Source organism: Chanos chanos, chromosome 7 (assembly GCF_902362185.1).
Source record: "Chanos chanos chromosome 7, fChaCha1.1, whole genome shotgun sequence".
NCBI classification, from domain to species: domain Eukaryota; kingdom Metazoa; phylum Chordata; class Actinopteri; order Gonorynchiformes; family Chanidae; genus Chanos; species Chanos chanos.
Window position 1 is genome coordinate 49,026,305 of NC_044501.1, and position 17,500 is coordinate 49,043,804.

The 17,500-nt window shown below is 43.5% G+C and overlaps 1 protein-coding gene across 1 annotated transcript in view; it reads left to right on the forward strand.

Annotated features, from left to right (window-relative positions):
* hgfac (HGF activator) overlaps nt 1–14,023 on the forward strand; it is a 20,741-nt gene extending 6,718 nt beyond the window's left edge. Inside the window, exons 3-13 of the mRNA XM_030779465.1 lie at nt 394–467; nt 1,443–1,556; nt 1,812–1,943; nt 3,351–3,461; nt 5,552–5,726; nt 9,593–9,690; nt 11,249–11,489; nt 11,689–11,828; nt 12,114–12,254; nt 13,357–13,499; nt 13,835–14,023. Coding sequence (XP_030635325.1) covers nt 394–467; nt 1,443–1,556; nt 1,812–1,943; nt 3,351–3,461; nt 5,552–5,726; nt 9,593–9,690; nt 11,249–11,489; nt 11,689–11,828; nt 12,114–12,254; nt 13,357–13,499; nt 13,835–14,023 — 1,558 coding nt within the window. The remainder of the gene's footprint in view (nt 1–393; nt 468–1,442; nt 1,557–1,811; nt 1,944–3,350; nt 3,462–5,551; nt 5,727–9,592; nt 9,691–11,248; nt 11,490–11,688; nt 11,829–12,113; nt 12,255–13,356; nt 13,500–13,834) is intronic.
* Nucleotides 14,024–17,500: the final 3,477 nt, after the last annotated feature.

Below are 17,500 nucleotides of genomic sequence, written 5' to 3' on the forward strand. Positions count from 1 at the left end.
CAGGGATTTGCTGTGTGTGTGTCTTAGTGTGTTAAATGAGTTGTTTTTGTATTTTTCAGGTGTTCTCTCACTCATAACTTTGACAGGGATTTGCTGTGTGTGTGTGTCTGAGTGTGTTAAATGAGTTGTTTTTGTATTTTTCAGGTGTTCTCTCACTCATAACTTTGACAGGGATTTGCTGTGTGTGTGTCTTAGTGTGTTAAATGAGTTGTTTTTGTATTTTTCAGGTGTTCTCTCACTCATAACGTTGACAGGGATTTGCTGTGTGTGTGTCTTAGTGTGTTAAATGAGTTGTTTTTGTATTTTTCAGGTGTTCTCTCACTCATAACTTTGACAGGGATTTGCTGTGTGTGTGTCTGAGTGTGTTAAATGAGTTGTTTTTGTTTTTTTCAGGTGTTCTCTCACTCATAACTTTGACAGGGATTTGCTGTGGGGTTACTGTGTCCCTCAAAACCGTCTCTCCAGAGGTGGGAAAAATGTCTGCTGCCATCTTTCAACACTGAGCTTTTAAAAAAGAAAAACATGTACTCCTCTCCGGGGCTAAGGGTGTGTGTGTGTGTGTGTGTGTGTGTGTGTGTGATGCTCAATTTGAAGAGAATGCATATTGTATATGTTGCTGAGAATAAGTTTACATTTAGAGCTACGTTAGCATCTGATGATGTTTCCTGATTACTCTCACTTAAACAAACAGATACACGCACACACACCCCCACACACACACTCACACACACACACACACACACACACAGACACACACACACACACACTCAAGTTTCTCTGAGTAAACATTGTGAGACGCATCTGGAAAGCTGGGTGTATATAAATCACAGCTGTTTATGTGAATGACTCAGTGAAGACCCATTTTGTCTTATCAGAAATGTTTAAAGTATATTCTAATCTGAGGTTTGTGGTAATGCAGGTGTGCTTATTCACTGTGACTTTTTAAAAGTTATTTTCTAAAACTGTTGGTTGTGGCAGATGTTACAGCTGCTTGCAGGCCTCTGTCTTCATTACAAGACAACAAAGGCAATCCCTCCATCTGCCTCACTCTCTCACTCTTTCAATCTCTCTCACTCTCTCAATCTCTCTCACTCCTTCACTCTCACTCTCACAATCTCTCTCACTCCTTCACTGTCACTCTCTCAATATCTCTCACTCCTTCACTCTCACTTTCTCAATCTCTCTCACTCCTTCACTCTCACTCTCACAATCTCTTTCACTCCTTCACTGTCACTCTCTCAATATCTCTCACTCCTTCACTCTCACTCTCACAACCTCTCTCACTCCTTCACTGTCGCTCTCTCAATATCTCTCACTCCTTCACTCTCACTTTCTCAATATCTCTCACAGTCTCAACCTCTCACTCCCTCTTCTGTTCAGCTCTTATGGTTTGCCTGTCTTTACCTCCGTCTCCCTGTCGATAGGTGCTGTTGCTGTGACAGATCTTTGTGGGCAGAATGTATGTGAGAACGGTGGTGTGTGTATACAGGATCCTCATCGCTCGTCCTTTGAGTGTGTGTGTGCAGAGGGTTTCACTGGACCGCACTGTGAAATGAGTGAGTCCACACACACACATTCACAGACACAGACACACACGCACACACGCACACACGCATTCCTCTAAATAATTCTTCTCTTCATCTGAAAGATCACACTGAGAAAGAGTTGGCCAGCTGGGCGTGATTGAAGGCTCCAGCTGTAAGCAAAAGGACACATTTGCTTTGCAAAATGCACAAAGTACCTGCCGATTTTGAACCTTCAGCATGTGTGTATATGAGTGAGGCAATTCCACTGTCTCTCTGTGTTGGCAGAGAAGTGTTACGAACCAATCCACCTGAGACACTATGACATCGGTGAGTCCTGGGGAAGGATTCATCTCCGTAATGTGGAGCAGTGCACGTGTGTCAGAGGTCAAATCTCGTGTGAACGCACACGCTACACATGTGAGTAGAGCTGTGGAGTTCATGTTTGTTATGTTTTAGTCTCAGTGTGATGGGTTGCAGGAAACAGACAAACAGCCTGAGATGAAGAAATAAAGATATGTGATGGCTCCCATGCAACCAAAGCTGGTCTGAGATCAGTTGAATGTATGGAGAAACTGAACCAGACTGATTACAGTGGCATGATTGTCAGAAATGCACTGTAAGAATGCAGCTAAAGCAGGGGTCACCAACGTGCTGCCCGCGGGCACCAGGTCGCCCGCAGGGACCACATCAGTCGCCCGCAGGCCAGTTCTAAAAATAGCACTGATCACCAACAAGCTAAGTCTAAAATTTTATTTAATTGTGTTGCTATTCTTTTTGAATTACATTTACAGTGATGTATATTTAAAAAACGTAAAAAAAATTATCATAAAAAAAGTTTGGTTCAGAGGTCAGTCTAGTGTGCATGAGAAACCACAGCTTTGCTGAGATGAGCTCGCGAGCGCTGCGAAGATGAGGAGATGAATGCGGTTTCTACCCACAAAAACATGGCAGAAAAAAAGGAAGAAAACGTATCATTGTCACAGTGAATGGGAGGAAGAGTTCTTTTTTACTAACGTGAAAGAAAACTGTGCGTGTTTCATTCGCGGTGCGACTGTGGCGACGGCAAAGCGGCACAACGTGGACACTTCAATACGCGTCACAAAAGCTACCGTGTTAACTACCCACCCAACTGCAAAGGTTAACAGAAATAAAATATTGCATGTTGAAACGTATCTGTTTCCTACCTTGTTGAATCATTCTGAATAATTATTGAGATGAATCATTAACGTGATCAGTGTCTTCATGTAGAATATCATTAATAATATAAAATTAAAGGTAAACCGTGCAACTTTGTTCTTTCAGAAGTGTGTTATCAAACTGGTAGCCCTTTGCATTACTCAGTACCCTTGAAGTAGCTCTCAGTTTCAAAAAGGTTGGTGACCCCTGAGCTAAAGCATCACTGAGTGATTATGTCTATGCAGATAACTCAATACTAGTACTACTACTACTACTGCTACAAACTATTATTGTTATTATTATTATTATTATTATTATTATTAGTAGTAGTAGTAGTAGTAGTAGTAGTAGTAGTAGTAGTAGTATGATGCATCAGTGTTTTACCGTATTTGATGAATACAGGTCTCTGTGTGTGTGGGTGCGTGCATATGTGTGTGTGTGTGCGTGGGCGTGGGCATATGTGTGTGCATACCTGCATATGTGTGTGTGTGTGTGCGTGCGTGGGCGTGTGTGTGTGTGTGTGTGTGTGTGTATGCGTGGGCGTGGGCGTATGTGTGTGTGCGCGCGTGTGTGTGTGTGTGTGTGTGCGCACGCGGGCGTATGTGTGTGCGTGCGTGCATACGTGTGTATTTGTTTGTGTGTGTGTAGTATGCCGCACAAACCCATGTGAGAATGATGGAGCATGTCGGATGATTGAAGCCACAGGGGAGGAGGTGTGTTACTGCAGGCCAGGATACAGTGGACCTCTCTGCAGTTTCAGTAAGTTAATACACACACACCCACACATACACACACACCCCCACACACACGCACATGCACATGTAACGCTCCCAAAACCCTACTGAGGCTTGTGAGAGAATAGCTATTGGATCCTTCTATTAGACAGTTAAATAAATCTTGGGTCCCTGAACTATGAATTTAACCAAAGGCAAGCTGAAGTGATAACTATTATTTATACTGTATTTAAAGGTGTCAATAAATTCCTTAATAGCAGTTACACTATATGCATCAACCAAACAATCACAGGTGAGTTATTATTTTCAAAAGAGGAATAAAATAAACAAAACATTCAAAATATCACAGCCGCTCGGTTATTGGCAGGAAAAGGGTAAAAATGAAATCACAGGGGTCCAGTGATACACAAAGTGTCTTTCAGATAAACTTAAGTTGACTCTTAGAGAAAACAGAAATGCAAGGCTTAGCCATTAGCGACTCAGAGGTTCGATCACCTGTACAAATGACAAACAAAAATACACTGTACGCAGATAGATTCACAACTGGAGCTATGTACAGGCCCACATTCTAACACAAACCCTCTCACAGACCCACATTCTAACACAAACCCTCTCACAGACCCACATTCTAACACAAACCCTCTCACAGACCCACATTCTAACACAAACCCTCTCACAACCCTACACGGCCTGGTTTGTCGCTTGTATACGTTGTGGCCCACTAAAACTAAAACTGGCCGCTTCACTCCGGAGAGCAACTGAAATAAAAATGCAGATGTTCACCTGGTCCTGAACAAGTATGGCCCAAACTGATCAGTGCGTCCGTTAGTCTGTCGAACCCGGTCAGTGTCCCATCAGCCGTCTGTATCCTGCTCCGGATTGTTTGGCCAACACTAACAACTGCACACACAGTAAGCACGAAGTTCTTACAGAGAAACCTGTCGCCTCTCCTTGGCTCTCTCTGTCTCTCCTTGGCTCTCTCTGTCTCTCCATCTCTCCATCTCTCTGTCTCTCCATCCCTCTGTCTCTCCATCCCTCCATCTCTCTGTCTCTCCATCTCTCTGTCTCTCCATCTCTCCGTCTCTCCGTCTCTCCATCTCTCTGTCTCTCCATCTCTCTGTCTCTCCGTCTCTCTGTCTCTCCGTCTCTCCATCTCTCTGTCTCTCCATCTCTCTGTCTCTCCATCTCTCCGTCTCTCTGTCTCTCCATCTCTCTGTCTCTCCATCTCTCTGTCTCTCCGTCTCTCCATCTCTCTGTCTCTCCATCTCTCCATCTCTCTGTCTCTCCATCCCTCTGTCTCTCCATCCCTCCATCTCTCTGTCTCTCCATCTCTCTGTCTCTCCATCTCTCCATCTCTCTGTCTCTCCATCTCTCCGTCTCTCTGTCTCTCCATCTCTCCATCTCTCCGTCTCTCTGTCTCTCCATCTCTCTGTCTCTCCATCTCTCTGTCTCTCCATCTCTCCATCCCTCTGTCTCTCTATCTCTCTGTCTCTCCATCTCTCTGTCTCTCCATCTCTCCGTCTCTCCATCTCTCTGTCTCTCTCCGTCTCTCTCCATCTCTCTGTCTCTCCATCTCTCTGTCTCTCTCCGTCTCTCTCCATCTCTCTGTCTCTCCATCTCTCTGTCTCTCGTCTCTCTGTCTCTCTTGTCTCTCCCGCCAGGACTTCATTTCTCCTCATCATCCCCAAATTCTGAACCAATCAGAATTAAGCAGATCTCTAACAACTAATCAGACTTTACTGATATTACTGGTACCAAGGTTTTCACTCATCCTAAATAGTGGTCTTCCATAAAGCATAAATTACAGGTCATCTTACCTGCCTCACACCCTTTTTATAATATGAAATTGAATAAAATAAACAAAGTAATAAAATGATATTTTTTAATCCCGTTTTACACACACACACACACACACACACACAGCCACACACACTCACACACACACACATTGAGCACACTTCAATTTATTTGCTATTGTCTTGTCTCTCTGTACACCTGTGTGTATCCTCTCTCTCTCTCACTCTCTCTATGTAGTTGTGTTGTTATATGTCTCTCTTCTTTCTTTCTTTATTTCTGTCCACACTTGTAGTCATGACCCTCTGTCTGTCTCTGCAGTGCCAGATCAGCATTGTTATAAGAACACAGCCATTCAATACCGTGGAACGATGGGCACCACTCTGTCTGGTGCCCACTGTCTGCCCTGGAACTCTGAGCTGCTGTTTGATGAGGTGACGGTGAATACAGTGGAAAGTGCTCCTGCAGTGGGCCTTGGAGAACATGCATACTGCAGGTCTGTCCAATCACCTCCATGTCCAAGACTCTTATTAAAATCAGTCAGACCTGAACAGTCTCACACTAACCCTAACCCTAATGCATGTCAGCCTGTAGATCAGGGGTCACCAACCTTTTTGAAACTGAGAGCTACTTCAAGGGTACTGAGTAATGCAAAGGGCTACCAGTTTGATAACACACTTCTGAAAGAACAAAGTTGCACGGTTTACCTTTAATTTTATATTATTAATGATATTCTACATGAAGACACTGATCACGTTAATGATTCATCTCAATAATTATTCAGAATGATTCAACAAGGTAGGAAACAGATACGTTTCAACATGCAATATTTTATTTCTGTTAACCTTTGCAGTTGGGTGGGTAGTTAACACGGTAGCTTTTGTGACGCGTATTGAAGTGTCCACGTTGTGCCGCTTTGCCGTCGCCACAGTCGCACCGCGAATGAAACACGCACAGTTTTCTTTCACGTTAGTAAAAAAGAACTCTTCCTCCCATTCACTGTGACAATGCTATGAAAGGAAAAGGGAATAAGAGTTACATGTTTAACTGTGTGCAGCATGGGTTCCTGTAGTCAGTGCAGTCAGTGCAGTATGGGTTCCTGTAGTCAGTGCAGTATGGGCTCCTGTAGTCAGTGTAGTCAGTGCAGTATGGGTTCCTGTAGTCAGTGTAGTCAGTGCAGTATGGGTTCCTGTAGTCAGTGCAGTATGGGTTCCTGTAGTCAGTGCAGTATGGGCTCTTGTGGTCAGTGTAGTCAGTGCAGTATGGGTTCCTGTAGTCAGTGCAGTATGGGCTCCTGTAGTCAGTGTAGTCAGTGCAGTATGGGCTCCTGTAGTCAGTGTAGTCAGTGCAGTATGGGCTCCTTAAGTCAGTGTAGTCAGTGCAGTATGGGCTCCTGTAGTCAGTGCAGCATGGGCTCCTGTAGTCAGTGTAGTCAGTGCAGTATGGGTTCCTGTAGTCAGTGCAGTATGGGCTCCTGTAGTCAGTGTAGACAGTGCAGTATGGGTTCCTGCAGTCAGTGCAGTATGGGTTCCTGTAGTCAGTGCAGTATGGGTTCCTGTAGTCAGTGTAGTCAGTGCAGTATGGGTTCCTGCAGTCAGTACAGTATGGGTTCCTGTAGTCAGTGCAGTATGGGCTCCTGTGGTCAGTGTAGTCAGTGCAGTATGGGCTCCTGTAGTCAGTGCAGTATGGGTTCCTGTAGTCAGTGCAGTATGGGCTCTTGTGGTCAGTGTAGTCAGTGCAGTATGGGCTCCTGTAGTCAGTGCAGTATGGGTTCCTGTAGTCAGTGTAGTCTGTGCAGTATGGGTTCCTGTAGTCAGTGCAGTATGGGTTCCTGTAGTCAGTGCAGTATGGGCTCTTGTGGTCAGTGTAGTCAGTGCAGTATGGGCTCCTGTAGTCAGTGCAGTATGGGTTCCTGTAGTCAGTGCAGCATGGGCTCCTATAGTTAGTGCAGTATGGGTTCCTGTAGTCAGTGCAGTATGGGTTCCTGTAGTCAGTGCAGTATGGGCTCTTGTGGTCAGTGTAGTCAGTGCAGTATGGGCTCCTGTAGTCAGTGCAGTATGGGTTCCTGTAGTCAGTGTAGTCTGTGCAGTATGGGTTCCTGTAGTCAGTGCAGTATGGGTTCCTGTAGTCAGTGCAGTATGGGCTCTTGTGGTCAGTGTAGTCAGTGCAGTATGGGCTCCTGTAGTCAGTGCAGTATGGGTTCCTGTAGTCAGTGCAGCATGGGCTCCTGTAGTTAGTGCAGTATGGGTTCCTGTGGTCAGTGCAGTATGGGTTCCTGTAGTCAGTGTAGTCAGTGCAGTATGGGCTCCTGTAGTCAGTGCAGTATGGGTTCCTGTAGTCAGTGCAGCATGGGCTCCTGTAGTTAGTGCAGTATGGGTTCCTGTGGTCAGTGCAGTATGGGTTCCTGTAGTCAGTGTAGTCAGTGCAGTATGGGCTCCTGTAGTCAGTGTAGTCAGTGCAGTATGGGCTCCTGTAGTCAGTGCAGCATGGGTTCCTGTAGTCAGTGTCGTCAGTGCAGTATGGGTTCCTGTAATCAGTGCAGTATGGGCTCAGTGCAGTATGGGTTCCTGTAGTCAGTGCAGTATGGGTTCCTGCAGTCAGTGTAGTCAGTGCAGTATGGGTTCCTGTAGTCAGTGCAGTATGGGTACCTGTAGTCAGTGCAGTATGGGCTCCTGTGGTCAGTGTAGTCAGTGCAGTACGGGTTTCTGTAGTCAGTGCAGTATGGGTTCCTGTAGTCAGTGTAGTGAGTGCAGCATGGGTTCCTGTAGTCAGTGCAGTATGGGCTCCTGTAGTCAGTGCAGTCAGTGCAGTATGGGTTCCTGTAGTCAGTGCAGTATGGGTTCCTGTAGTCAGTGCAGTATGGGTTCCTGTAGTCAGTGTAGTCAGTGCAGTATGGGCTCCTGTAGTCAGTGTAGTCAGTGCAGTATGGGTTCCTGTGGTCAGTGCAGTATGGGCTCCTGTAGTCAGTGTAGTGAGTGCAGCATGGGTTCCTGTAGTCAGTGTAGTCAGTGCAGTATGGGTTCCTGTAGTCAGTGCAGTATGGGCTCCTGTAGTCAGTGCAGTATGGGCTCCTGTAGTCAGTGTAGTCAGTGCAGTATGGGCTCCTGTAGTCAGTGCAGCATGGGTTCCTGTAGTCAGTGTAGTCAGTGCAGTATGGGTTCCTGTAGTCAGTGTAGTCAGTGCAGTATGGGTTCCTGTGGTCAGTGCAGTATGGGCTCCTGTAGTCAGTGCAGTATGGGTTCCTATGGTCAGTGTAGTCAGTGCAGTATGGGCTCCTGTAGTCAGTGCAGTATGGGTTCCTGTAGTCAGTGCAGTATGGGTTCCTGTGGTCAGTGTAGTCAGTGCAGTATGGGTTCCTGTAGTCAGTGCTGTATGGGTTCCTGTACTCAGTGCAGTATGGGTTCCTGTAGTCAGTGCAGTATGGGTTCCTGCAGTCAGAGGGTGACAGAGGCACAGGGGCTCTCTGAGACGCCAACACCCCATCAACACACGATCAACTAACAGGAGAGATCACTGGTAATTGAGAGGCGACAGCACTGAGAGTCTGGTCCACCAAAAAAACACTGTCGCTGGCCCTCCTCCACCTCCGCTTGGTCATATGGTTGACTGAAGAGACATGTGACCTAAGGATATGTAGCCGTAGGCTTGACTAAACAAGTCTGTCTTTAACCTGGGTTGAAAAACTGAGAGTCTGTCTTAACTCTGAACATTAGTTGGAGGGCTGTCTTAACTCTGAAGAGTAGTTGGAGGGCTGTTCTGCTGTAGTGGAGCTCTAAAGGAGAATGCTCTACTGTCTGCTGTAACCTTTGAATTTCTAGGAACTATCATACAACCTGCACTTCTATACATAAAACACCTTTACAGGTAAATTACATCCATACCTAAACAATCTCTAGTCTATATCCAAACAATATTTATATCTAAACTACATCTATACCCAAGCATCTGCAATATCTAAATTACATCCAAATCCAAACAATCTCAACACTGAAAATATATCTAGTCCCACACGACTTTATATATATATATATATAAATTTTATCTATAATCTATAATTGAAAATGACCTCTACAACTCACATTAACTATTTCCTGTAACATGAATTGACTGGTCAAGTCATCATTCACATAACCTAAGCAAGGTTACATATATGTGTGCCCAGGTGTTGCCATAGTGAAGTCCTAATGGGTTGTCAAAGTATTCCAGGGGCGCAATACGAAGGGGCAAATTGACGCTCAGTCTTATTGTGATCTCTGCTCATGAGGTATTAGAAATCTGACTGATGCACTTATTGTAAGTCGCTTTGGCTAAAAGCGTCTGCCAAATAACAAAATTGTAAATTGTAAAATTGTGTGTACACAGGAACCCAGATGAAGACCGGTTGCCATGGTGCTACACTTTGAGTGACGGTGCCATCTCGTGGGAGCACTGTGATGTTCCATCATGCCTGAGTAGACTGTGTGAGTACAGCTGTGACCCTAACTCTAATCTCCACGTGTTTTTACACTACTCTCAGATCATACCTGCATTTCAACTTTTCATACTGGTGTCATGCTGGTGTCATACTGATGTAATGTTGGTGTCATACTGATGTCATGTTGGTGTCATATTGGTGTCATGTTGGTGTCATGTTGGTGTCATATTGGTGTCATGTTGGTGTCATATTGATGTCATGTTGGTGTCATGTTGGTGTCATATTGGTATCATGTTGGTGTCATATTGGTGTCATACTGATGTCATGTTGGTGTCATGTTGGTATCATATTGGTGTCATACTGATGTCATGTTGGTGTCATACTGATGTCATGTTGGTGTCATACTGATGTCATATTGGTGTCATACTGATGTCATGTTGGTGTCATATTGGTGTCATACTGATGTCATATTGGTGTCATACTGATGTCATGTTGGTGTCATATTGGTGTCATATTGGTGTCATACTGATGTCATGTTGGTGTCATATTGGTGTCATACTGATGTCATGTTGGTGTCATACTGATGTCATGTTGGTGTCATATTGGTATCATGTTGGTGTCATATTGGTGTCATACTGATGTCATGTTGGTGTCATGTTGGTATCATATTGGTGTCATACTGATGTCATGTTGGTGTCATACTGATGTCATGTTGGTGTCATACTGATGTCATATTGGTGTCATACTGATGTCATGTTGGTGTCATATTGGTGTCATACTGATGTCATATTGGTGTCATACTGATGTCATGTTGGTGTCATATTGGTGTCATATTGGTGTCATACTGATGTCATGTTGGTGTCATATTGGTGTCATACTGATGTCATGTTGGTGTCATACTGATGTCATGTTGGTGTCATATTGGTATCATGTTGGTGTCATATTGGTACCTTCTGTAAAGCCTTCCTGGATGAATGGCCAATGCCATCATGAAGGGTGCTGCAACCAAAAAAGGTTAAACTTTAAGCTTTACCTGGGGGCAAAATATTTTACTGACTTCCTGGTCTCACATGACTCACATCTCTTTCTCTGGTTTGAACCTAGTTTCAGACTGTGTAGTGTGTTAAACAAACATTTATTATGTGTTTTCTCAGGTTCAGACTGTATGGTGTGTTAAACAAACATTTATTATGTGTTTTCTCAGGTTCAGACTGTATGGTGTGTTAAACAAACATTTATTATGTGTTTTCTCAGGTTCAGACTGTATGGTGTGTTAAACAAACATTTATTATGTGTTTTCTCAGGTTCAGACTGTATGGTGTGTTAAACAAACATTTATTATGTGTTTTCTCAGGTTCAGACTGTATGGTGTGTTAAACAAACATTTATTATGTGTTTTCTCAGGTTCAGACTGTATGGTGTGTTAAACAAACATTTATTATGTGTTTTCTCAGGTTCAGACTGTGTAGTGTGTTAAACAAACATTTATTATGTGTTTTCCCAGGTTCAGACTGTATGGTGTGTTAAACAAACATTTATTATGTGTTTTCTCAGGTTCAGACTGTATGGTGTGTTTTTAAACAAACATTTTTGTGTCTTCTCAGTTTCACGTAGGGTCCCATCTGTGGTCCCTCAGATAAGGCCCTCTATTCGTAAAAGAAAAGGGCGTGTCTGTGGGCGGCGGCATAAGAAACGTGTGCCTCGTGGGCGTATTCTGGGTGGTAGCTCCGCCCTGCCCGGTGCCCATCCCTGGATTGCGGCTCTTTACATTGGCGATGAATTCTGTGCCGGGAGTCTGGTGTCGGCCTGCTGGGTCGTGTCTGCAGCTCACTGCTTCATTCGAAAGTCAGTGTATGATTATCATGGTGTATGCTTATTATACATATTTAACATTTAACATTTTTTAAACATATTTTTGAAATGTTAAAGAAATATGCACATTAAGAATCTCTTTCGCTATCTTTCAATTTTCTCTTTCTTTCAATCTCTCTCTCTCTCTCTCTCTCTCTCTCTCTTTATCTCACTCCCTCCCTCTCTCTCTCAGTCCTCTTATTTCTAAAGTGCGTGTGGTTCTTGGGCAGCATTTCTTCAATGACACAGGCCGTAACACCAGACACTTTGGAATTGAGAAATATGTTTTCCCTCGACGTTACTCACAGTACAACCCAACTGTTCATGATATTGGTAAGCATCACATACACATACACACACTGACACACAGAATAGCACAAGAACACGCACATACACACACACACACACACAGAGTAACATGTGTGCGTGTAGACACACACACACACACACGTACAGCAGATCAACAAGCAGGTTGCAGGAGTATGACCATCTCATGACCAGCATAGTGTTAAAACATGTAATCAAGATCAGGCCTGTGAATGAGGTCATATATACTTTGTGTTTGATTAGGCTGTAACTGTAATGTTTGTGTTGGCATATAATGAAACTGACTGACAGTGCTGGTGAAACTGAAGAAGAAAGATGGCCACTGTGCACGTAGGAGCCAGTTCATTCAGCCGATCTGTCTGCCGGAGACAAACACCACTTTCCCTGATTACTCCTGCTGCACCATCGCTGGCTGGGGACACACAGAGGAGAGTGAGTTCTCTCTCAGACACAGAGGTGGATGGATGTATGAATGGATAGATGGATGGATGGAAAGGGAGAGTCGTAAATGAAAATAGTGTTTAAGGGAAGTTAGACACAGAAATCCTGCCCTACCCTGTTAGCAGCTGAGTGGACTGAAATTATTCCAGTGAGAGGTTCCCCACATCATACTCACGCAGCTACATGAAAAACAGTTAGGGTTAGGGTTAGGTTAGGGTTAGGGCCTGTAGGGTTTAGTAGGGGTGTAACGATTCATTGTAGCACGATACATCGCGGTGCATAAATGTGATGGTACACATCACATTTTGGATGATTTTGGTCGTCAGCTCTAATTATATTTTTGTATTATTATCATCATTAAACAACAGCATTTATTCTCTATTTGAAGCAGTGAGTTAGTGAGTCAGTTTACATAGATAGTCAGTTTATTATCTCAGTTAAACAGTGAGTAAACGTGAGTTAGTGAGTCAGTTTACATAGATAGTCAGTTTATTCTCTCAGTTAAACAGTGAGTTAGTGAGTCAGTTTACATAGATAGTCAGTTTATTCTCTCAGTTAAACAGTGAGTTAGTGAGTCAGTTTACATAGATAGTCAGTTTATTCTCTCAGTTAAACAGTGAGTAAACGTGAGTTAGTGAGTCAGTTTACATAGATAGTCAGTTTATTCTCTCAGTTAAACAGTGAGTTAGTGAGTCAGTTTACATAGATAGTCAGTTTATTCTCTCAGTTAAACAGTGAGTTAGTGAGTCAGTTTACATAGATTATTCTATGTGGCACTTTTGTACTTATGTACGAGGTCCTGGAGCTCACGGTAGAGGAGTCACACTGTTGACCAGCTCTCTGATCTCTCCCAAACATCAGCTCGGTCACTGTCTCTTTTAATCTACTGCCCGTAGGTGTGGCAGGCAGAATAAAGAGTAACTGTTTTCAGACACTAACATTAACCTCAGGGTTATGACAGAATGTTAATCTCTGTATGGAAGCTCCTGCTTTCAGTATACTGTACTCTCCATCATTCATTCATGTATTTGTTTCATTGGGGTGACTGCTTACATGTTCATGTTCATGTGTGTGCGTGTGTGTGTGTGTGTAGAGAGCACTGCATATTCCCACCTGAGAGAGGGAATTGTGCAGTTGATTCCGTATGACAAATGCTCTGCACCGGATGTCTATGGGTCGGAGATTCGGACAGGGATGCTGTGTGCTGGGATCAACAACTGTGTTGACGCCTGTCAGGTATAAGCTTTAACCCTGACCTCTGACCCTTACACTAATGCTAATCAGGTTCATTAGATCAAGATTTACAAGAGGTGTTACCTATTAAACAATACAACAAACCTGTGCATATGTGTGTTTCTTTGTTTGTAAATATGTATATATAAGTCTGTGTGTGTCTCTGTGTGCACACATGTGTATGTGTGTGTGCGTGTGTGTGTGTATTTGCATATTTGTGTACATGTATATTTATGTGTGTATGTGTCTGTGTTTGTGTGTGTGTAAATGTGTGTGTGTGTGTGTGTGTGTGTGTGCGCGCGTGTGTGTGTGCGTATAAATGTGTGTGTGTGTTGTAGGGGGATTCTGGTGGTCCACTGGCGTGTGTAAAGGATGGACTGAGTGTTCTATATGGAGTGATAAGTTGGGGAGATGGTTGTGGACGGTCTGGGAAACCTGGAGTATACACCAGAGTTCCCAGTTATGTCAGCTGGATCAAGCACATCATCAAACGCAAGAAAATCCACCAAAATCAGCCCTCGCTATAAGTGCAGCCAACACCATGAGAGGGATGGTCATGTAGTCCATTTTATTTACAATGTTACTGTGAATGAGCTCATCGTTTGTAGCTCAGTAAATTATATTAAAAGATTCAGAACAGTTTTTCATCTTGAGATTCACTGTGGTTTTTATTTGTGTTGGAAATGTTGTCATGAAAGAGCAGAAAATGTGACCAAAATGATGAACATTACATGTTGGAGTTAAACGAAGAGATTTGTTGTGCTTATTTCCAAAATCTTTGACTACATTTATACTACAGCTGAAAGGCAGCATGAGGAAAATGAATCTTTATGTTACACAGACAGGATACAGGCATGTCAGCAGTAAAAGGCACATGGAAGAGTTGTTTTGGGCAAGGCTGATATGTAATACTCAGACTAGTAATCTAGAATAATAGGCATTTGTCAGACAGGCTGCTGTAGACATGGGTTCAGTTGTGTATGCGTGTGACCTGTAAGCCATGTTCCCCTATGCTGACTGATTTCTGGGATGAGTCCCACTGATGCTGTACTTCCAGTTCAATGCAGCAGGCAAAGCATCAGAGGACACAGGAAGGTGCAGAAAGAAAAGACAGACAGAAAGCCCTCAAAACAGATGCTTCTAAATTGCATTTGTAACTGACTGGCATAGTTAGACATGTAATTGTAGCTGTAATTGTACATGTAATTGTAGCTGTTAGTGATAATTTTAGAGAGACAGGTTTCTCCTTAAAGGCTGGAGAAATGAAAAGAGTAAGCATTAGCTCTGCAGACCCTGGGAGAGACTCACCCCAGGCCGAGGACAGTTGGCTGAGGCTGTCGAAGAATCAGGTATTCTGGAGAGCAGACCTACAGCCAGAGACAGTGGTACTGTGCATACAGGAGACAACTGAGCAGAAATGAATTTTCTTGTCTTGTTTCTCTGTTGGACACAAAATGTTGGAAACAAACGCAGAGCACTTAGGTAATGTTTTTCCCTTACACTCCCCCTCACCCAGATCTCTCCCCTGTGATCATGATCATTTATCTCCCCTGTGATCACAATCATTCCTCCCCCCTGTGATCATGATCATTTATCTCCCCTGTGATCACGATCATTCCTCCCCCCTGTGATCACGATCATTTATCTCCCCTGTGATCACGATCATTTATCTCCCCTGTGATCACGGTCATTTATCTCCCCTGTGATCACGATCAGTTCTCTCCCCTGTGATCACGATCAGTTCTCTCTCCTGTGATCACGATCATTTATCTCCGCTGTGATCATTATCATTTCTCTCCCCTGTGATCACGATCAGTTCTCTCTCCTGTGATCACGATCATTTATCTCCGCTGTGATCATGATCATTTATCTCCCCTGTGATCACGATCAGTTCTCTCTCCTGTGATCACGATCATTTATCTCCCCTGTGATCACGATCATTCCTCCCCCCTGTGATCACGATCAAATCTCTCCCCTGTGATCACGATCAGTTCTCTCTCCTGTGATCATGATCATTTATCTCCCCTGTGATCATGATCATTCCTCCCCCCTGTGATCACGATCATTTATCTCCCCTGTGATCATGATCATTTATCTCCCCTGTGATCATGATCATTTATCTCCACTGTGATCACGATCAGTTCTCTCTCCTGTGATCATGATCATTTATCTCCCCTGTGATCACGATCATTTATCTCCCCTGTGATCATGATCATTCCTCCCCCCCTGTGATCACGATCATTCCTCCCTCTTGTGATCACGATCATTTATCTCCCCTGTGATCATGATCATTCCTCTCCCCTGTGATCATGTCATTTATCTCCCCTGTGATCATTAGCAAACATGGTCTCTGAAGGACCCAGCTGCAGATGAACAGAAAACGAGTCATATGAGTTGAATGTTGCCTGGTCGGCTTTACACAAGTACAGACATGAAGGCAGTCAATGTTGTTCGTTTGTAGTGCATGTCTGTTTACACTTATATCCAATGATGGTCACTTTGCACAATTTCCATACAATCTGAACAATCAAGGCAAACACAACTTGAATCTAAGGAAAGACTACCTGCAATATGAATGAAATCTGTCACAGGAAAAATACAAAACTATTTCTTTTTAAGGCACTGAAGAGCTAAAAGTTGAGTGTAGACTGGAGAGAAAATGTAGATTCAGTAATATAGGCTTCTGTGTATTACATATATTACTGAATCCACCATAAATATAATGACCATATATCAAATTTTATTTTTATAGCTGTGTTCCATTGGATTCTAAATGTTTAAATTCAAGTGTAAGCTGAAACACCCTTGACCTAACTGTAAGATAAATGCTAAGGTTTAATTTGATCGCTTCAGATTTTCACTCACATTAATGCTGTTTTTTCTCTCGCCACACTTTTTAAACTAGTAAAGAAATTGTAAGTTTGCCATGCTTAAATAAAACTGGGAGAGAATGAGCGAGTAGCCTGTACATTGCTAAACTGGGTTGGCCGGAGCAAGACCGATTTACAGAATTTGCAATTTATCGTTTCCCAGAGTCTAAATACTGTCTGTCACCCCGCGTGATTAAACGGACTTGCCTATGGTATGCAACACAGTGACACCACGACCTGGCAGCTGTTTAAACTTTGACATCTGTGTCACGTACCGAGTAGACAAACAGGAGGGTTTAAAGCGTGTGGTTGCCCGCGTACTGGCACGGAGCCAATAAAGTTATTTTGAAAATTGACCCTTGCGATGTGAATGCGCACGAGCTCCAGTGCAGCTGTCTAAAATCGTGACCTGAAGATGACGGACTCGCTGATCGCGGAGGGACACGTCAAAATCAGACAGGGTAAAAAGGTACACAGAGCAGTCCTATACTCCCATTTTATTGAAAATCTCGTTGCGATCAAATGGCTTAACAGGTGTTTACTCTAATATGTGATTAAATGTTTTACCCTTCCAGTGGAAGAGTCGCTGGGTGGTTCTCCGCAAGCCCTCTCCGGTGGCAGGTAGGATGGCGCTTGAAATGTTCCTCAGTTCTTTAGAGACGTTTCGGGCAACGCATGATCAGGAGAGTAAGGATATGAAGCTTTGCTGCCAAAGTGGAATACTGCTGTTAGTGGAATATATATTTATACACTGAACAATGTATAAATATATACATTGTGTTGTGTGTGTGTGTGTGTGTGTGTGTGTGTGTGTGTGCATATATATATGTGTGTATATGCTCGGGATGGAGTGGACTTTTTGCTTGAAAACTGTTGCAAACAAATTGTCTTTTTTCTCTGCAAATCCTTTATGCTCTCAGATATCGATAATGCCGATCTTGGATGGGTGCAAATTTTAGTATAGATGGTTCTTTCAGCCGCACTTAAAAAACGCAAGAAAGGGTCCCAGATATCTAATAGGGAGAGAACATGCACTTTTGAGGGCTCTATTATTCCAGCTGTTAGTGGATCTGTGTGTGCGTGTGTTTGTTTGTGTGTGTGTGTGTGTGTGTGTGTGTCTGTGTACATGTTTGA